We start from the raw sequence: 19,450 nt of genomic DNA, 5'->3' as shown, positions 1-19,450 counted from the left end.
TCTGCGCTGGTGGCACCAAGGCTGCTGCCAGCAGTGTCACTGAGCCCCGTGCGGCTGGCAAGGCACATGCTCCCACCATGCTGTTCCCCACAGGGCTACTCCTGCAGCTGCTGTGGGCCCTTCATGCATGGTGGCCTGGCTAATGAGTGCCTCCAGCACCGAGCGTGTTCAGGCAGAGCAGGCTGCAGCCACGGCACTCGGCTGGATCTGATCCCCTGCTCTGCAGGGTGGGCAGGGGGCGAGCTGTAGCCACACCAAGTTCCAGCTGGGTGTCTGTAAGCACCCCACACAGGTGGGCCTCCACATGGTGCTGCGTGGGGTTCAGTGCCCACTTGGAGGCAGCGGGGCTGTACCACTACCAGGCAACAGCCCTGGCAGCTCCTCCACTGGCACCATGGCATGGGCTGGGAGCAGAGAGGGCTGCCCTGTCACCCTGCTGAAGGCGGCTCACCCCACACATGGACACACGGACCATGGGCTCCAGTTGCTCTCACAGACGCTCTTAATTAACAGCAGTTGGCTGCTGGGTGGGCTCAGCGAAGTCCCCAGCCCCTTGTTAGTCCCCAGAGCCACTGGGATTGCTCTGCTCCCACAGTCCTGTCGGTGCAGCCCCTCATGCAGTCTTCTTGACCACGTGGATGAAGTAGCAGGGGACGTGGGCCTGACCCGGCGTGTAGGGCTGGAAGTCACCCAGGACGCTGTGCTGGCACTTCCCCTGGAAGGCGCCTTTCAGCAGCGCCGTGAAGGCCTCCAGCCGGTGCGGGTAGTATGAAAGGCGGAACTTGCTGCAGGGAGGCAATGGCTGTGAGGTTCGGGCAGGCACCGAGACCCGGCCTTGGCTGGGACAACCCTGCAGCCCCTCTCACCTCAGCTCTGGGGAGGCCCCCGCCTCTGTTGGGGGGACCTGCACGGTGTAGTCCAGGGTCACCATGTGGGCCTTGTTGTTCACCAGGAGCACGGAGGTGGTGATGTCCTTGGTCAGGTCGCTCTGGGGACAGCACAATGTTAGGGGTCCCGCTGCTCCCTGGCCCCAGCCTGGTGAATGGGGTTATGGCAGAGGGCAGCGGGATGGGGCAGGGGAGCAGCCGCCCACCTTGTAGTAGATGTTCTTTCCGGGCGGCGCGCAGCCTGTGGCCAGGATGTGGTCGTAGTTGCGGTGGTCGATGACCAGGACGCCGCCGGGCCGCACCATGCTGGCGATGTTCCTCAGGGCCAGTTTGTGGTCACTCTGGTCCCCTGGGGAGAACAGCGCAGCGTCCCCAGGCACGGACTGTGCCCCACATCCACAAACCCACCTGGTTCCCCCGGCCCGTGGCTCAGACACCCACAGCCCCACCCCTGTGATGAGCTCAGACACTCTCAGCCTCCCCGTGGATGTGTGGGGAGCCCACAGCCCCACTCATGGCACAGGTCTGGGTGTGCCTTCAGCCCAGCCACAGGTGACACAGACACACACAGCTCTACCACCACCGCAGTGTCCCCACGGAGCCCCAAACCAGCGCCTGTTCTGAGACATGCTGCCACCCAGCGCGATCTACCTGTGCCATCAGTTCGGGCACGTCCTCAGCCAGGTGCCCGGCCCCCCCAGCCCTCCAGCCGCAGCCCCACCTTCCAGCCTCACCTTTGAAGTCGGGCAGGTGCGCGAAGGAGTTCCCCAGGCAGATGACAGCGTCAAAGCCGTCCCCGGGCTTCTCCAGGTCCTGCTCCAGCGTCAGCCAGTTGGCCTCCTCGATGACTGCGGCACGCGGGGACAGTCAGGGCACGGACCCCCCGCTCCCCCCCATCCCCATCCCGCCGGCCACCCCCTTCCTTCCTCCTCCCCATTTCCCCACGCACCCCCCCGGGGCCCGCACCCCATCGGTCGAACTGTTCCTCCTTGCGCCGCTCCCATCGCTCCTTCAGCGCGTATTTCAGCATCTTGTCACTGGCGTCCACGCTGGTCACCTGGAATCCCTCCTCCAGCAGCATGATGGAGTCCACCCTGGGGACAGCGCCGTCAGCGGGACGGCGGAGCGAAGGGAGAGGGCGGGGGGGAGGAAGCGGGGCCTCACCCGGTGCCGCAGGCCACGTCGAGAACGGAGCGGCAGCGGTGCTGGCGGAGCAGCGCCAGGAGCCAGCTGCGGTACTCGGCCGTGCGGCTCCGCGTGTCCCCGATGTACAGCTGCCACACCCGCGCCGCCCGCCCGTCCGCGTATTGATCGGGCAGCCCCTCGGCCGCCACCCCCAGCGAGCGCGTCCGGTACACGCTGTCCACCATCCCGCCGCCCGCTCACCCACACACCCGACACCGACACCGACACCGACACGGCTCCGCTTCCCCTGCCCCGCCCCGCCCCCTCGTTCCGCCAATGGCCGCCGACACACCCCCTCGTCCCGCCCCCCGCGGGGAGGAGCCCCCCGGAGCCGCCCGGTCCGGGGGAAGCAGCAGCGGCGCTCGGCGATCGAGGCGTTTATTCGCAGTCCCGACGATCAAGGCGTTTATTCGCAGTCCCGACGATCAAGGCGTTTATTCGCAGTCCCGGCGCTGCAGGCCCCGGCCGCGCTGCGGGCGCTGGGAGGACGCGGCCCCGGCCCGGCGCTGCGAGGGGAACGAGTCCGTACCGTGGTGGGCCGGGAGCTACGGCTGTGGCACGGGGGAGAGCCCTTCTCCTCGCTCAGTCCTTGCGAGCTGCCGCCTATAGCTCGTCCGTGGGGCTGTGGGGGAGCGGGGCGGCTTCCTGCACCCCGCTGTCCTCTGAGAGGCTCTCGGCGCCCTCGCTCTGCTCCTTCCCCGCTTTCTTCTTCTTCTTGCCGCTCTTCTTCTTGCTCGGCTTTTCCCCAGTGCTGGCCAAGTCCCCCTTCTTGCCGGTCCACTTCTCTGCTAAGCAGCCTGGGCAGGAGGAGAGACGGCCCTGAGGGACACGCAGGGCTCCCCGTGCCCCTGCTGGATTCCCTGTGTCCCACAGCCACGCGCTGCACCAGGCAGCCCCAAAGACTTACTGGCATCCTTCCCTTTCAGCACGCGGTCAGCACAGAGGAACTGGGACAGATCTTCCGTCTGGTGGTGCCGGTACCAGTCCTCGATCACGTCTTCGTACTCCTCCACCAACACGTCACACTGACAGGGAGAAAACAGCCTGGCACCCAGCGCAGGGCAGCAAGACCCCATCCCATCCCATCCCATCCCATCCCATCCCATCCCCACTGAGCCCACACAGCTGCAGCACAGTGACCCCAAGTGGGTACCTGCTTCTTGAGATCCGCCACCTCGGCAGAGGTCTCGTTCCACAGCTCATATGGAATGTCCATCACCACCTTGACGCCTTTGTGCACCAGGTTGTGCAGGGTCTCAAACGTCTCTGACATACCCTGGGGAGAACAGAGCCATCCAGTGAGCCTGAGCCCAAGGGCATAGAAAAGCACAAGGTAGCTGACACTGGGGGGGTTACGTGCCCACCAGTGCCTCTATGCATTGGGCACCCCATCCTAAACACAACAGGAGGGCACATGTGAGAGGGATCCTCCCCCCGAGGAGCACGACCTGGAAGGACCCACCGCATTTCAGCACCCGAAGGGACCGCAGGGAAAACCCACCTTTGCAAACCTGTTGCTGCCGCTCCTTTCCTTGTGCAGGTTGTAGTCCAGCAGCCTTTTGCAAATGTTCTCCATCACCTCGATGAGCCGGATGTCCCTGCGTGGAGCAGAAGGAGGGGAACAGCTCAGTGCTGCACCCTACAACAGCACCCAGCATCAGGAGGAAGCGACCTGTCATGTTTCCATGCTCCACAGCAGGGACTCAGCCCTTTCTGTTTCCACTTACGACTGTGTGTACTTGACGGCAGCTCCCTTCCCATCCAAGAAGCCATACTTGGTGTCGATCACCTCCTTGGTCTTGCCGGTCTCTTCGAAGGCTGATTTCAACTCCAACGCCACGTATTTACACACTGTGGGAGGGAAAGCACAGCAGGTCAGTGGGTCCCGAGGAGGAGCTGGATGATGGGAGAAGAGCTCACAGGGCACAGGACGGTGTTCCACATCCCCACTGATGATCTCCTGGGCAGCAGCGGCCTCAATAGCACAGAATACAAAACGACCGCGGTTGGAAGGGACCTCAAGGATCATGTAGTTCCAACCCCCCTGCCTGGCAGGGCCACCAAACATACACTTTACTAGATCAGGTTGCCCAGGGCCCCGTCCAACCTGGTCTTGAACACCTCCAAGGACGGGGCATCCACAACCTCCCTGGCAGCCAGCCCTGCATCTGCTCCACCTGCCCATCGCTTCACACGGGGTCAGGACACCCCCAGCCATCCCTTCCCTGTGCCTCCCACACTGGGATGGGGCCGGCTGCATCACACTGCAGGGCACTGACACACGGAGCGGGTACTTACAGAGAACAGAAAGAAATCAAAGAGGGGCAGGGGGGGAACTCAGTTTTATTTCAGCCGTAACACAGTCCAATGGGAGCCCTGCGGCCCGGCGGATCCTCCGCTCCCTCCGCTTCCGTGATCCGCAGGCAGGCCCGGCTGCCGCCTCCTGTGCCCGGTCCCGCCCCGCCCGGTCCCGCCGTGCCGCTCACCCTCGCACTTGCTGGGCAGCCGCACCCATTCCGACTCGTCTCCTCCCGCCGCCGCCACGAGCAGCAGCAGCAGCGCGGCGGGGCCCTGCGCCGCCATGGCTCCGCTTCCGGCCTGAGCCCCGCCCCCGTCACCGCGGCAACGCGCCGCCACCGCCAACCCCGGCGGCCCGCGTGGCGCTCCCGGCCAATCAGCGCCAGAGCCGGGCGGCCAATCAGCGCCCGGCCCGCCGAGTAAGCCCCGCCTCGCTGTGAGGCGGTTCCGTGCCGCCGTGGCCCTGCGTGCCCCGGTGGCGCAGTGGTCGCAATGCCGCGCTGTAACACAGGACGCCGCGGGTTCGAATCCCCCTGTGGCACAAGTGGCCGAAGTGCCGCTCTAATACACAGAGCCTCGAATCCCGGGGGTTGGACTCGATGATCTCTAAGGTCCTTCCAACCCGCACGACACTGATATATATATATGATGATACTATGATGACACTGGGCTGTCTGTGCTCCGCTCCCAGCTCCATCCAGGCTGGTCTCCCGCTCTCCATCCGGACACTCCTCCCCTATCGCCCTGCCCGGTGCCGGGCCATGAGCATGGCGGTGAGCAGGGCGTCGAGCAGCGCGGCCTTCAGCAGCAGCACCCGCACAGCCACCAGCAGCGCCACGGCAGCACAGGCCCGGGGCTCTGAAACAAGGACAGCAGTGGCTGCAGGCCCTCAGATCTCCAGCTTGATGCCCCCGTCTCTCCATCCACCATCCCAGTCTCCTGCCGCAGCACTCACCCACAGGGCCGCTGGGACACAGCTCTGCCTCATCGCTGCCAGCTGGATGGGGAACAGCATGGAGGGGGCTGCTTCAAACCGCTGCGTGACACTGACCCAGCACAGCCCCGCTCCCATGAATGACCCCAGTCTGTACCTGCAACTGCCATGGGGCTGGAGCTGTGGGTTGGAGCGCTGCTGTTGGGCCCCACGTGGCACGCCAGGAGCTCCTGCTGCACGGGACCGTCAGGGAGGATGGAAACCGCACACACGGTGCCACCGTCCTCCTGCGAAGCCCCGTAGGTGAAGGACTGCAAAGCGCTGCCATTCCCAGCAGAGATCCACACGGCGTGTCCGGAGCTGGCGGGCAGCTCGCTCACCACACACACCACCAGCCGCCGCCGCTGCCCCGACACCACCATGGTCAGTGGGGGGGCCAGCGTGGGCAGGGGGTCGGCAGCCCCACCGGCTGCAAGGAGGCAGGTTAAGCTTTGCGCTGGGGCCCGGCCTTCACACCCGGGCTCAGTAGCCACCAGCCCACCGTGCACCCACCACCTCGACCCTCCCGCTGGCTACTCACGGGGCAGGAGCAGAGCAGAGGCCATCAACAACCAGGGCACCTCCATGGCAGCGGCAGCAGCACAGTGGTGGCTCAGCTCCCAGCCGTTACTGCCACCTGCTCCCAACTGCTCCAAGCTGCACCTGGGGCGAAGCGCTGAGGGGGAGGCGGGCACGGTGCAGAGACAGCCCCTGGTGTGGGTGCCATTGCCTCACCACTCTCTAGTCCCAGTGCTGCCAGCCTCCCCCTCTCACACACAGTGGTAGCGCCCTTCCTCCCCTCCTCCCCCCCGCTACAGTGGTACGGCCACAGGCAGCGCCATGATGGAGCCAGGCAGCGCTATGACGGATCAGACAGGGGACTCAGCCCCCCCGGCCCCAGCCACCCCTTCATTTGCTGAGCTGCTGCAGCTGGTGCAGAGGGGCCAGGCCCCAGCCGGGGTGCGGTACCCCAACGCCTCACCCACAAACGACAGCCCCACAGCCTCCCGGCTCCCGCGGCCACCCAAGCCCTGGGAGAGCCACCCAGGCCGGCCCTGAGCCACTGTGGCAGGCAGGAGATCCCACCACCCCCCTGGCTGCCCTTGGATCCCCCAGGAGGACGCAGCAAGGCTGGCTGCAGCCACAGCTTTAAATGCTTTTTTTTTTTTTAAAGAAACATATAAAGAACTCTTAACATGTATAAAAATCTTGGTGCCAACCAGACGAGGCTCATACCTGAGGAGAGGCCACAGCCACCGCTGGGACTTGGGGACACAGTCTGCCCCAGGGCTGAGAACCTGCCTGTGGCCGTGCACCTCTGCAACCCAAGAAGCGCTGGAGCCAAGGTAAGAGCCAGGCTGGAAAGCCATCTGCTTTCTTCTTTGGGTCAAAATATTGAAATAAAAAATAATGACAAAAAAAAAGTGCAATGCACCGTCACTCCCAGCATTCGCTTCATGCTGTTTGTGACCTATTCATCTTTACAGCTGCTGCCAGCTCTCAGCAAACAGAAAACTCACACCGCTTTCAAGCCGGCGGCCCGTAGGAACAGTGATCCTGCTTGATTTCCACACACGTTGTAATAGCAATCTCTTACAACGTGCAAACACCAATGGGACCGCATTTCTGCACCGTGCGGCACCACCCCATCACAACGCAAACATGAAATTAACCTTGTGAACTGCCTGACAAACCTGAGAACTTAACCCTTGAAGCCCATAAGGGGCAGGACTAAGGCGTGCTTCCTCTCTCTCACTGCAGGATTAGTGCTCCAGCGTGAGCCTTAGCTTGATGTTCATGGCTGCCAGCTCGGCCAAGAAGTACCAGAAGACATGGGGCACTGGGATGACCTGGATGGTATCCATACTGCCACACAGCATGCAGGAGTACCTCCTGTTGCTTGCCACGGAGGAAGGTGGTGGGCGCTGGAGCAGAGGAGATAACATGCTGCCACAGCTGGTGCAGACATAGGCTTCAGAGGCATCGGAGCAGCTGAAGAGGCGGTCGTGCAGCAGGAAGGAGGTGCCGTGAGCCAACAACGCATCACGCTCCATCTCACCGAAGCGAATCCCCCCTTCCACGTTCCTCCCCTTGATGGGCTGGTTGGTGACGGAATCCCGAGGGCCCGTTGTCCTCACCTGGAACTTGTCGGAGACCATGTGGCGCAGGCGCTGGTAGTACACGACCCCCACAAAGATGTCTGCCTCCAGCTCCACGCCGCTGATTCCGCTGTACATCTTCTCTGTCCCAAAGAAGTTATAGCCCGCGCTCACCAAAGTCTCACCAAAGTACTTCAAGGCTGAGTTCTTCTCCGTGAAGGTGAAGGGAGTGGCATCGTAGTAGGCACCGTGCAGCGCTGCTGACTTCCCCGCCATGCTCTCAATTAACATCCCGATGGTCATACGTGAGGGGAACCCGTGGGGGTTGAAGAGGATGTCTGGAACCATCCCGTTCTCTGTAAACGGCATGTCTTCGACGGGCCACAGCTGGCTCAGGATGCCCTTCTGCCCATGGCGGCTGGCAAATTTATCTCCAACAGTTGGGTTTCGAGGAACTCTGACGGTGATGCAGGCCTTCTTGAATTTCCCAGTGCCACGGTCATTACTGCACAGCTTGATGTTGTCTACAATGCCGACCTCTTTATTCCTGTGTAGGTGGAAAAACATTGACAGCAAAGGTATCAGATGCGCTCGTCACTTTGAGCTAGGAAACGAAGCAAAGACACCAAACCACTTTTAAGTCTAATAAAATCTGGGGATCACGTTTTTTTGAAGAATATCATTCAGGGAAATCAGAGGGCGTAAGAATTGGAGCACAGCAGCCAAACAAAGGTATCACCCAAGTGACATTTGTTTGCTGCTTCTAATGCCAATGGCACAGCTGCAAATTCCACGTGATGAGGTAATGTGTCACTTGTGAGAATAAAGTACAAATCATTGAAACCTGGTTCATCAGTACCTCATCTCATCAGACATGCCAGTTGTTTTGCTTCAAGGCAGCATTTTCCTGTGCAATAAATTAGCGTTGTCCTCATGGGACGCTAGCATAAATGAACAGGTTCAGGGCAAAGCTCAGAGAGGAAAGCTCAGGAGCAGAGAGCAAAGGCACAGTGAGAGCTGAGTGGGCCCTTTGCCAACAGGTGTTTGGGGCTACGCTGCTGTTTCAAGTGAATCCTCAGCAGATGTTTCACATGCTGGATGTCTGCTGCAGGCTGAACTCTGAGTCAAAGCCTCTGCTCTCAACCCCTTCCAAGCCAAGCTTAAGATCCAAGCAGTGTGTGCAGCACAGTTAGAACAGCAGGGAGAGTTGCCCCTTCAGGTTGCAGGGTCTCTGGGGAAACTGGGGGCAGGAGGCAACATTGAGAGCAAGGAACCTCTCCATAGGAACCTAAATGAATACCTCATATAGAACCGTAATGAACAAGCGCTGTAGAGTTCAGAGGTAAAATGGGTGTACGGGTAAGGAACCTGAACTAAGGTGAGGCTGGCATAAAAGAGCTGGCAAACAGGAATACGGAGTAGGGAGCCAGAACAGGATCCACAAGGGAAGGAGCATAAGGCTGAGCTGACAGCAAGTTCTGGCAGTCCTCACTGCCACGTACTCAATCTTTCTGCTCTGCTCACAACCAGTTATCTCTCCAATGCAGTTTGAATGCACTCATTGTATAGTATTAATAGATAGCTTTCCCAATAAAAACTGGTTATTCTGTTAACCAAGCACTTCATAAGCTAATTTTCTCTCTAAGCATGAATAACAGTACTATCCTCACTCTACAAATGCTGCAGACAGGGCATGATGTTGTATTGACAACAGCTTCAGGCAAGAGACTGGCAAGTCTCTGGGGACCAAGCACCCAATTCAGTTAACATAATACTGCAGAAAACGACAGAGACGGACAGACGGGCAGCACTGGGGAGACAGCAAAACATTTCTGTAAGTTCTCTCCTTTTACCACTCCCAGACTTATTTCCTAGGATAAGTCAGATGCTGCAGCTCTTGAGCGTACACTGACTCCAAGCCACACAACATGCATCAATGTCATGCTCCATAAACACACAGACACCTTAACTGCTATGTGAGAGGAAAAGGGAACACCTAGAAGAGCATCTCATCAGGTTCCACTGCTACTGACTACTCAATATTTTGGGACAGAAGGAACAAGCTGAACTTACTGGTAGTACACAGTGAAGGTCTCCCCTGTGTTGAGATTCATATAGCTGTAGAATGGGTCCCCAGGCTGCAGGACGGAGCCAACAAAAGGCAGTCCATCAGCATCCAACTTCTCCTTTACATTTGGGTCCCCAGGCCTGATACCAAATACTAAATTATCACCTCCCCTGTTGCCTTTAAGGGAAAGGTCAATGCTCTCCATCTTGATAACACTTCCATAAGCAAACCCTCTCTCCCAGGAAGATTTGTTCACAATCTAAGAGAAAGAAAAAAAATGCCGTTAAGAACTTGTTAGTAACTTCAAAGAAAGCATTTCCATTCTGATCTGATGCACACCTTTTAACAACACCATCCTACGTTAAAAAAAACCCCAAACCTCCCAGCCAATAATCACTCCAACAGGCTCAGGTCTCTAACAATCTCATTTTTTTCAATCAATGCTGGAAGCCCACAGCCTTGCACTAGGGAGCTCTGCTCTACTCTCACTACCTTGAGCATTACTGCAGAAGGTGCATAACAGCATGTGTCAACCCTAATGGAACTGACTAGCAAAAGCAGAAAATGGGCTCTTCTCAACTGCATACCACATTTCTTCACAACTGCCCGCGCCAAATTCCTTTGCAGAACAGTATAATCCCTTCTTTTGGTGGCTTACCATTGCATCTTCCATGTCATAGCCACTGTAGGAGATGACAGCCACAACTGAATTGGTACCAACTGGGTAGCTGTCTATACCGTAATAGTCGTACATTCTGGGCCTCACCAGAGGGCTCTGAGGGGTATGGAGGAGGTACAACTTGTTATCTGAGCGGTCCTTGTAGTTATACACTGGAAACCCCATGGTTTGCTTTCCTATAAAGAAAGAAAGTTGTATTTACGTAAGATCAATTCACAGTTAAACAGTGTTCTGTCCTCCAGGCATGTTATTAAGGACAAGGCTGGAAATACCTAAAATGAGTTATCACTTGCTTGTCAACTAATTGAAACTCCATCTACATACCACATCCCAATTGCCGGCAGACAACCAAGTTAATCAAATCACTGGCAGAGAAAAAAACAAGAACTGCTTCCATTGTGCCATTTTAATATCCTGCAACAAATGCCCAGTAGCTGCTCTCTCAAAAGCTGCAGTCACAGTGATAGTGCAGCCACTGAGAACAGGTGCAAAGAAACCTCCACCACTTCAGAGCATTTACCCTGGCTGCTTGTGAGAAGCAGGTCAACCTCTGCCAGCTGGGGGATGAGAGAACTCCTGCCAGCACAGTTGTTAATACTGACAGCCCCAAGCAGCTGGTGCAGTGCCTCACACTAACCTGTGTGATCAACAACCTCAAATTTAAGAAAAAGCCTACAAAAGAACCAAAAAAAAACCCACAAACAACTTGACAAAGACTTAAGGCACTGTGAGCACTACAATTTAGAACTGCCCACTGGAATGCTGTCTGGATGATAAACTTGACTTCTTTAACAGTCACTTATTTCATGGCAATCAACTTTAGAGCTGTAAGAACTGCTGGGAAGAGTTGCCATGTGGCAGCGTGGGGGTGCACACACGAGATTCTCTCCCCACCCCCTTTCCTTGCCTGAAGACTTGCAGCTGTAGGCACTACAGTACGTACCCATCTGGCACTGGTACATGTTTCGTGGACTTTGGTTGTGATCAGAGAAGGGGATGAGGTTGGCCACCACACTCAGAATGCTGTGAGGGAAGAGCTCCTGGTGAGTGGTGACTCCAGGCACAACGTCTGACTCCATGGTGGCCACGTTCATGAAGACCTGCAAGAATCACACATAGGACACGTTGGAGAAGCAAGACAAAGCTGCCCCTGGTGACTTCTCATTTCAGTTTTAGCTGTGGTTGCTGACTGTACCTCAGTGTGCAGGCAAGTAAAACATCAGACAACTACTGAACTACTCTACCACAATCACAGACAACTGCAAGGAAAGCAGGTCTGAAAGTATGAAACTGCGATACGCATCATAGTTCCTCTCTCTCATTTTAATTGTTCCAAGTTATCAAGTTTCCAGGCAAGTCACTACTTGGCTGCTTACTGGTAATCTGCAGAATGTGATATAAAAAGCGATGAGACAGCGATCATCCACCTAAAGAAACATTCACTATGTTAATAGTGAAAGCAGACTTCACTACTTGAAAAAGATTTCTCCAGCCTACCTCTAAGAAAAGTACCAAAAACTCATTAGCTAGAAGTGAGAAAACCCTTCGGCCACCTATTCCAGCTCTTCAGCACAAGCTACCTACGTCTCATTCTCAGCTCCTTTGAGGAACACTATGCAATATACCGCTTCTATGCAGGATACTGCTGTAACAGGCAGCGCTTTATAACTGAAATATGCAAACCTACCTGTTCCAGAGTACCAATCCATTCCTTCCTTCCATACTGCAAGTTTTTGACAGGCCGCACCATTCGGCAAGGGGTAGTGAAGATGAACAACCCAGGATACAGACTGGGTTTTCCTGTCATTGGGATAAGGACCACTTCGGCCCGTGCAGGAAATCTCTTCTCTTGTGTTATCTGTTTGTGTAAAGGAACACTGATTTAGGAATACAAACCAATATTGTTTTAGTTAAGCTGCATCCTACAGGCTAGGTTCACACCCACAATGGAACTACCAAGCATGGATCCATCCATGGATGTAGCTATTAATACAAAATGGTGAAGAGCAAATTTAGAAGGTATTTCTAGTAATATCTCCACCAAGATTACTTCTACCATGCTGAAAAAATAAGTTCTCACAACAGTGTCAACATCATAAACCAGGAGACCAAACTTAGAATAAATACAAGAAAAAACAAAAAGCCTAATACTAACATGCAGAATAAGATAAATTATCAGGTCAGACTTGAAAGGCAAACAGAAGTTAGGCTTCTTTAGAACTCTGGTGTCTTTTGGTTTATTTCTGGCCACTGCATATGGAGCACATTTAGGTAAGTCACATTTTAAAGAAGACAACCTTGAATCGCCGGAGGGCTTCTGCAACCTGAGGAGCCAGGTCCCATTCGACCCAGCCCACCACTGCACCATCCAGCACCACGCGGTAGCACTCAGCGTACGGCTTGCTTGGGGTCGCATCAATGGGGACGACACCTGTGACAAGATGGGGCAGGGGAGGGAACAGCCAAAAAAGCAGACAAATGCACGTTATTTCTGCAGGAAGCCTCAATCCACATAAAACAGCTTTATGAGCCATCAGAAAAAATTCAGAACATCTGGACAGGGCAAAGTGGTAGAGGAGACTGGATGGAAAACATAAAATGTGCACAAGTGAGAATGCCATTTCCCATCCAGCCCCAGCACTCTTCTGGATGAAACAAAACTCCCATCACTGTGCTAATCACTGGAGGAGCTGCAGTTTAATTCAAGTTACTAGAACATTTTCCACATATGGGTTTGTAGGGCAGAAAGGTAAAAATGAAGACTGCTTCATTAGATAACTGAGCAAGTAAACTGTACCTAGAGCACATAACATAGGTGGAAGGTCTGTCACAGGAACCATCTCTGTCACTATTTCACACACAGCTGTCATGTGGTTCATCAGACCGCAGGGCTCTCCATCTGGGGTGTCCACAGGGCACAGGAACCCCCAGGACTCCGGCAGCAGTTTGCGCACCGTGGTAGTTCTCATCTGGGCAAACACTGACCCTCTGTGAACGCAGCGGAAGTGCGAAAGGTAGCGAACAAAATTCAGCTTGTCCCCCACCACACACAGACCGCTGTCCTGCAGCATGCCAAGGCCTGAGGAACAAAACAGAGGTTTACATCAGGATGTTGCTCAGTTTTATGTTGTTTCTCATGCTGTTTAGGTAAAAAAAAGGGCTTCTTATACCTTAAGACTTACCAGTCTTAGATCGCAGGTTACCAGTTGCAAGAAGATACTCAAATGACTTGGTAACATCTGTGGTCAGACCGAACGCCTTCATCAAGCTGTCTGCATTGATGGTGATGTTGGCCTTTTCTGTTTTCTTCTCCAAAACGAATTTAACAGACTGCAACCAGTTCTCAAGCCTCTCCTGTGGTTTAAGAATGTGAGACTTGAATTAAATACAGGAACACAGACACTTTAATGAGTGGCTCAGTTATCTACGCAACAGAAAGCCAGTCTATTTAGAGTCTTTGCATTTACAGGAGAGGTTGCTCACTCCTCTGCTTATCTGACAGGGCCAGACAGGACAGCAATCCCTTCTGCTTCCTGGTACCAGATTGGGAAAGTGCTACAATGCTTCACATAATTCATTTTTTATTCTCTTTTTACAGCCATTGAAACCACTCATGTAGTAGACAAGTTTTAGAATTGTTTCAACAAAGCGATGCTAAAGATTTTGGCTAACATGGCAAAGAAAGATTACAAGTTATCTGGTAACTCAGGGAAGCTTTATTACTTGGGGTTGACAAATTTCACTTCTGAGCATTACTTTCTTTTTGGCATTCTACAATGAAGAAATGCCAGAAATAACTTGAATCCAAAGTGAACTGGAATAGTTTAGGAAGCTGCACTTTTACACCACCAGTAATAAATTAACAGTGTAAATTGGAAGTATACTCCTAACTTCCTGATCTGTAAAAGAACTCAAAGACGGGGTAGAAATGACAATATAAATCACTGATTTTCAAAGAAAGAGGATGGGACAGTTATTTACTTGCACATCTGCTGTGTGACACAGCAGGAGCACCACAAAGAGGCTGATCTTTATTACTAATCTATCAACTGACACAACAGCAATATGCTGTTTCAAAACCCTCCGAGCTGGTGTTCCTCCTTCGCCAGACTCCAAGCCTGAGCTTTCATTTCTGTTGAAGGTCCCAAAGCTTTTCACTCCATGTTTTACTCAGGCCCCTATTTAGTGCGGTTCGTGCTGTGCTGCATTAGATTCAAGTCTTTATAGTATACCAAGGCTCCCTGCTCTTCAGTTTGGCTCTGTATTTCTCCCATCTCCTTGGCCACTGCAGGTCCTAGATTGGATGACCCCTCCATACACAGGCCTTATGACCTTACCTTTAAGAACATAAGGAAAAGCTGTCCTGCAGTAAGCACTTCTTGATTCATTAGACTGTCTGGATTGTCCTCCATGCACTCCCCTTTGGCAAAAGCATACAGTTTCCTGGTCATCATACAAAGCAGGTAGAATTTTTCAGTTCTGTCTGTCAGATGTATGCAGATACACTTGCTGGAGGGAGAGAAAGAAGGACAATTAACACCAGCTCGTCACGCCAGCAGTTCTTCATGTTTGCTAAATAATATCAAAATCTTTTTCCCCCTGTTGCTAGAAAGATACAGCCAGTTGATCACATGAAGGTGAGCCTCATGGAAAAAATGTATATCATATACTACTACACATCCTTACAAGTATACAGTTCACATACACAGGCCCACTTAAGAGATAAGATTTGTACATTATTTTGCAGCAGGTATGACACCAAACACCACTACATAACCATATACATGTGCCCAACTCCACCCCAAAATCCAAGCTGGAGACTAGTAACAGATCACAGAACACTGCAATCAAATCCCTGTGTGGAAACGTGTGCTGAATGACATTTTAATGCAAGCAGTAAAGCTGCTAAACTGCCTTCCAAGACAACAGAAATAACCTGCTTTCCAAGATGTAAGCACAACAACCTTCCAGAATATGAGCACACAGGATCTGGTCACTCTGTACCTCTGCTCCATAGCGCCCTCTTCTGAAGTCTGTACAACTTCACCATAAAAACAAACATTCAAAGAAAGTTCTGGCCAGGTAGAAGTTACAATGCAAAGTACACCCCAATTGATGCTTTCCACAATTGCTCTTATCTCCACAGCGCAGACAGCTTTGACAAACATTGCGTACAGAACATACCACGGGACAATAAGACACCACCAAAAAGCACGAGAGTATTTAGACTGAAGAAAATTACAGTATGACTTTCTTGAAATTATCCGCTGTTTCTCAGTACAAAGAGCTGTTCTTCCAACAATTCTAAGTGCTTCTCTGAGGCACTGAAAAATTGCCTCAGTGCTTTTAGACACCTGATGATTACTCCTTATTTCCAGGTACTCAAGGACTTGGGCATCTCAAATGATACTTTTCAAAACACTTTACTAAAACACTTGGTCAAAGAACTAAAATCTGTATTACCCGAAAAAGAAAGTTAGTTGAATGCTTGTCACGCTGGCAATCTCAAACCCCTCTCTTCCATTTCTTCCTAACTTATTCCATTGAAAAAGGGAGACTTTAAAACATCCAATTCCTATCATTTAAGTGTAATTCGCGTAATAGTTGCTAATGACTGCGTGAAACAGCAGATAAAACGCCACAAATTACCCTAATGGTTCAACCTATTGAAACTAAAGCTGTCCACACAACTTCCCCTTCTTTCAACTTGAACAGAATAGATTATCACAGTATCCTGAAGTTCCACCAAGAACTGGCCACCCGCTGCTATTTTATTAGCATGTACAAAAACCGTAATGAGAGTGTGAAATAATATGGCAGAGTATTCCTAAAGTTGCTTGAATTTCAATGCAATAGCACAAGCACACACTCCTAAACATGTACATACGTACTTGAAAATGAAATCCGCAGCCTGCTCATTGCTGTACCACTCGGGAAGGTTGAGTTTTACTCTGAAGCTCTTTCCAAGGTAATCGAGGACGTTTTGTTGCGTGTAACAATGTGCTTCAGCTACTGCTCTAAGCATCTCAGTAACACAGTTCACATAAAAGGAGTCGTTTTTCTTGTCTTTGACCAGCTCTTCAAAAATCTGGTAGTCTGTGAAATTAACTAATGCCTGAAAGACAGATGCACATCAGATCAGAAGAACAGTCGTGGCAGTATCTGGCCATAAAACAGCAGAGGTTGGGTACCCCAATGATTTAGGTTTTCGGTCCTCTGGAAATGGAAAAATACTGTGGGATTAATGTACTTCAAGAGCAGCACAGTGGATATGAATGAGGTGATGATCACAAGTGGTTCCAGTCTAACAAAACCCTTGGAAAAACAAACAAACAAACTTGCATCCTCTATCTTAAAAGGCTTCTTTTGTCTCAAGTTAACTCCTTATCTCCACAGAAGTCAAAAGACAGCTTAGCCTATTACAATCCACTTCAGCTTCAGCAATTCATTTTCTACATCTCATGCTTAAATCCTGTGTTCTGAGCACTTGGTGTTATAATGTTTCCTAGTTGTTTATGTCAGGGTTTAAGTGACCATTCTGCTCACCAGTAACTGGCTGACAAACCTCCCCCATCTGTAAGCAAACTGTCTCTCCACTACATTTAAAAAGCCTTCAAGAAGCTCACAGAAAAAAAAAAAAATGGGAACGGCATGAAAAAGACACGTAGACAGATTTCTTTATTAAACGGCTGATGAAGGGGGCATGCAAACCCATGGCATGATATTCATGGAAGAATTCAAACTTTAGACAGTGCAGCCTGCTTAGCTTATGACATCCTGTAAGCTAAAGTCAGTATAATGCCCTTGCTTATTAAAACACAGGGTAATTACCTATCTCTGCTGACTAATTTTAAGTCCTGAACACAGGAGGCTGAAAGAACACGTAAATTCCCTGAGACCAGACAAGCTGTGGTGCCACAGGCCACAATTTGCCCTAACCCTTAGCTGCTGTGTAACACACAGCTGAAGCACCCAGGCTTTGCTGTTTTTAATGGAGAAATTTGGAAAGGCTTGACTAACATCAAGCTTTCCCTGCTACTTAAAGAGCAGCTTAACTGCACCCAATGTGCTCAAACTGGCACTACTGGTTTTGTCTTCCAATTCTTAAGTGTTTCCAGTTCCAAACAAAAACAGCATTTTATTTTTCTCCTTTAAAAAAAGAAGAGAACCAGTTTACTGGTTTCCTTTTATATGAGAGCTTGACTTTAATGATTAACACTGTTATAGTCGAGGCTGACCTAACAGTTTCTTAAATGGTCAATGAATTATAAAAATACTCCTAGGATCTTTCTGGTTAGGTTACAAGCCCTTACATCCTCCACGAACTATTAATCCACAACATTCATTAGCAGGAAGCCATAATACTTTGGCATAAGCCTGCATGCACTTCCTCTGCTCCACCTGCACACTGCATCACACATGCAGGCTCAGTTTGCTCTACAGTTCTTCAACCAACATCGGAAATATGACCGAAAATACTTAACATGGCATCAGCTGCCTCTCATTACTCATGAAAATAGAAATGCTTAGTGAAACTTCTGCATTTATTTAACACAGAAAGAGTGTAATGTGTATTATTTGTTTACCTTTAGAGCAAATCCCAAGGGAAGGAAGAACAGCTCTTTCTGAAAAATGAAGTTCAACATTACGCAGCCATTTTCCAGGTAGTGAAGGTTCATGTTTATTGCGCTGTGCTCTTCTTTAACACAGTGCATCATTATTCCTGCAGGAATTAACAGAAGCAAAAGCCAACATGAGCTAAGCAAGAAATACAGACAGCACTTATGTGAGATGTCCGAGCCGGTGTGAGATGATTCAGTAGATCAGCACAGGCAGCTCAGAAACCACCTGAAAGGCAAGCACTTGCCTCATGCATCACTATGGTGTTACCAACCACTTGGTTTCCTATGTAGTACAATTTACCTGAAAACATGAACACCATGCAACAGCAACAACAAAATAGCAGCTCTAGTTGGTCATCCCTGTTTGTTTATGAGCAGCTTCTGGAGGGATGTGGTAGCAAGGCCTTTAGCTTACCGTACTCTGTGAAGCCAGGACCTCTGTTTTTCCACTTGTGTCTCGACAGTGCAAGAGGGAAGTTGCGCCTGGGCATAATCAGCATTCTAATAACCTTCTCTAAGCCGTTAATTATGAAGTAGCCCCCCATTTCCTGTCAGAAAGAAAAGGCTTTTAATGCGCTTGAAGTATAATTTCAAGTAAAATAAGAAAACGCTTCTACTATGTTATAAAAACACTCAAGCCTAACACTGGCCTAATATACTGCATGTTGTCCTGATACACAAGATCCTCGTTACCTCCTCCTCCTCGTGGTGCTGGATGAGCTCTTGGGGAGAAAGATTATAAAGGTTGCACAATTTGGACTTCACCATGATTGGAATATACCCCACAGGCTGTTTAATGGTCCCTTGTGGAATGCCATTCACTGACCAGCTGATGTCAACCTAAAACGATACAAAGCCAACAGTGAGCAGACTGAGCTGGACTCGTTTTGTTCCCGGTATAATAACCGCAGGACACAGCTCTCTGAACGCTTCCCGAAGCCGTAGCTGAGGTAAGAAACCCGCTCACCGTCAGCCTCCCGCGGTACGTGCTGCGCAGCCCGCGGCACTCGGCCGGGAACACCTTCACCTCGTGGCACAGCGTCCCCTTGGGCACCAAGGGCGGCGAGATGGCGACCCCCACCACGGTGAGCGCCACGCGGCCGTCCTTCAGCGCCAGCTCCAAGGGCGGGATGTCCTGCAACACACGGCAGCCCACAAGTCAGGGCGAGCTCCACCAAGCGCCATCCCCGCAGCCCGCTCGCCCCCCCCGGCACCTGCAGCGCTCGGTACACCCCCTCGCTGATGGCGTAGTTGAAGGACTCGATGTGCGCGGCGGTCAGGTCTCGCCGTACTCCGCTGCGGGGCCGCTGCCGCCGTCTCAATCGGTGCGGCTCGTGGGCCATGCCCTGCTCCATGGCGGCCGCCATGCTGCCTCCGTGCGCCTCCTCCGCTCCGCCCCGCCCCGCCGGCTGCCGGGACACTGCGGGGCGGGGCGGGACGGTCGCGAGGCGGAGCGCGTGCTGCCGAGTGCTTCCCGCCCACGGCCATGGCAGCCATCGCTCCTGAGTGCCGTGCCCGCCCCATGTAACAGCGCCCTGTGCCATGACAGCAGTGCTCGTGTCCCACAGCACAGCATCCCCCTGCACCGCGTCTGGCTGTGCTGCAGCCCTCAGCACCAATCCCCTCAGTGCCCACATCC

At 52.4% G+C, this 19,450-nt stretch overlaps 4 protein-coding genes across 4 annotated transcripts; all 4 read right to left on the bottom strand.

The window, feature by feature from the left end:
* Window positions 1–479: 479 nt before the first annotated feature.
* On the bottom strand, window positions 480–2,308 carry GNMT (glycine N-methyltransferase). Its single transcript, XM_015857001.2, has 6 exons — window positions 2,052–2,308; window positions 1,854–1,981; window positions 1,622–1,735; window positions 1,094–1,236; window positions 867–988; window positions 480–785 (listed from the first exon to the last, which is right to left on the bottom strand). The coding sequence occupies exons 1-6, from the start codon at window positions 2,255–2,257 to the stop codon at window positions 614–616; spliced, it is 885 nt and encodes a 294-aa protein (XP_015712487.1). The 5' UTR covers window positions 2,258–2,308; the 3' UTR covers window positions 480–613.
* Window positions 2,309–2,544: 236 nt separating this feature from the next.
* CNPY3 (canopy FGF signaling regulator 3) lies at window positions 2,545–4,694 on the bottom strand. Its single transcript, XM_015857002.2, has 6 exons — window positions 4,559–4,694; window positions 3,800–3,923; window positions 3,574–3,670; window positions 3,226–3,348; window positions 2,980–3,097; window positions 2,545–2,869 (listed from the first exon to the last, which is right to left on the bottom strand). The coding sequence occupies exons 1-6, from the start codon at window positions 4,653–4,655 to the stop codon at window positions 2,676–2,678; spliced, it is 753 nt and encodes a 250-aa protein (XP_015712488.1). The 5' UTR covers window positions 4,656–4,694; the 3' UTR covers window positions 2,545–2,675.
* Window positions 4,695–5,017: 323 nt separating this feature from the next.
* PTCRA (pre T cell antigen receptor alpha) lies at window positions 5,018–6,017 on the bottom strand. The gene is made up of 4 exons (XM_015857003.2): window positions 5,885–6,017; window positions 5,462–5,773; window positions 5,326–5,367; window positions 5,018–5,228 (listed from the first exon to the last, which is right to left on the bottom strand). Exons 1-4 carry the CDS (start codon window positions 5,928–5,930, stop codon window positions 5,107–5,109), a joined length of 522 nt encoding a protein of 173 aa, XP_015712489.1. The 5' UTR covers window positions 5,931–6,017; the 3' UTR covers window positions 5,018–5,106.
* Window positions 6,018–6,690: 673 nt separating this feature from the next.
* Window positions 6,691–19,223, bottom strand: POLR1B (RNA polymerase I subunit B). Its single transcript, XM_015856998.1, has 15 exons — window positions 19,026–19,223; window positions 18,779–18,946; window positions 18,505–18,651; window positions 18,227–18,359; window positions 17,776–17,912; window positions 16,081–16,304; window positions 14,527–14,698; window positions 13,372–13,543; window positions 12,987–13,268; window positions 12,487–12,620; window positions 11,877–12,047; window positions 11,133–11,289; window positions 10,169–10,365; window positions 9,516–9,769; window positions 6,691–7,989 (listed from the first exon to the last, which is right to left on the bottom strand). The coding sequence occupies exons 1-15, from the start codon at window positions 19,176–19,178 to the stop codon at window positions 7,107–7,109; spliced, it is 3,384 nt and encodes a 1,127-aa protein (XP_015712484.1). The 5' UTR covers window positions 19,179–19,223; the 3' UTR covers window positions 6,691–7,106.
* Window positions 19,224–19,450: the final 227 nt, after the last annotated feature.

The sequence above is a fragment of the Coturnix japonica genome, chromosome 3, assembly GCF_001577835.2.
Source record: "Coturnix japonica isolate 7356 chromosome 3, Coturnix japonica 2.1, whole genome shotgun sequence".
Classification (NCBI taxonomy): domain Eukaryota; kingdom Metazoa; phylum Chordata; class Aves; order Galliformes; family Phasianidae; genus Coturnix; species Coturnix japonica.
This window is presented reverse-complemented; position numbering and strand designations above follow the sequence as displayed.

Excerpts from the sequence above, each read along its gene's own strand:
- GNMT (XM_015857001.2), bottom strand. The coding sequence starts at position 2,257 with ATGGTGGACAGCGTGTACCGGACGCGCTCGCTGGGGGTGGCGGCCGAG. Across the intron at positions 1,982-2,051 it reads GACGTGGCCTGCGGCACCGG|GGTGGACTCCATCATGCTGC; the intron begins GTGAGGCCCCGC and ends CGCTGTCCCCAG. Across the intron at positions 1,237-1,621 it reads GCACCTGCCCGACTTCAAAG|GGGACCAGAGTGACCACAAA; the intron begins GTGAGGCTGGAA and ends TGTTCTCCCCAG.
- POLR1B (XM_015856998.1), bottom strand. The coding sequence starts at position 19,178 with ATGGCGGCCGCCATGGAGCAGGGCATGGCCCACGAGCCGCACCGATTG. Across the intron at positions 14,699-16,080 it reads GCTGCGGATTTCATTTTCAA|CAAGTGTATCTGCATACATC; the intron begins GTACGTATGTAC and ends CTCTCCCTCCAG. Across the intron at positions 13,269-13,371 it reads TAACCTGCGATCTAAGACTG|GCCTTGGCATGCTGCAGGAC; the intron begins GTAAGTCTTAAG and ends TTTGTTCCTCAG.
- PTCRA (XM_015857003.2), bottom strand. The coding sequence starts at position 5,930 with ATGGAGGTGCCCTGGTTGTTGATGGCCTCTGCTCTGCTCCTGCCCC. Across the intron at positions 5,774-5,884 it reads CTCTGCTCTGCTCCTGCCCC|CCGGTGGGGCTGCCGACCCC; the intron begins GTGAGTAGCCAG and ends GCCTCCTTGCAG. Across the intron at positions 5,368-5,461 it reads CAGCCCCATGGCAGTTGCAG|CTGGCAGCGATGAGGCAGAG; the intron begins GTACAGACTGGG and ends TTCCCCATCCAG.
- CNPY3 (XM_015857002.2), bottom strand. The coding sequence starts at position 4,655 with ATGGCGGCGCAGGGCCCCGCCGCGCTGCTGCTGCTGCTCGTGGCGGCG. Across the intron at positions 3,671-3,799 it reads GCCGTCAAGTACACACAGTC|GGACATCCGGCTCATCGAGG; the intron begins GTAAGTGGAAAC and ends TGCTCCACGCAG. Across the intron at positions 3,349-3,573 it reads GCAGCAACAGGTTTGCAAAG|GGTATGTCAGAGACGTTTGA; the intron begins GTGGGTTTTCCC and ends TGTTCTCCCCAG.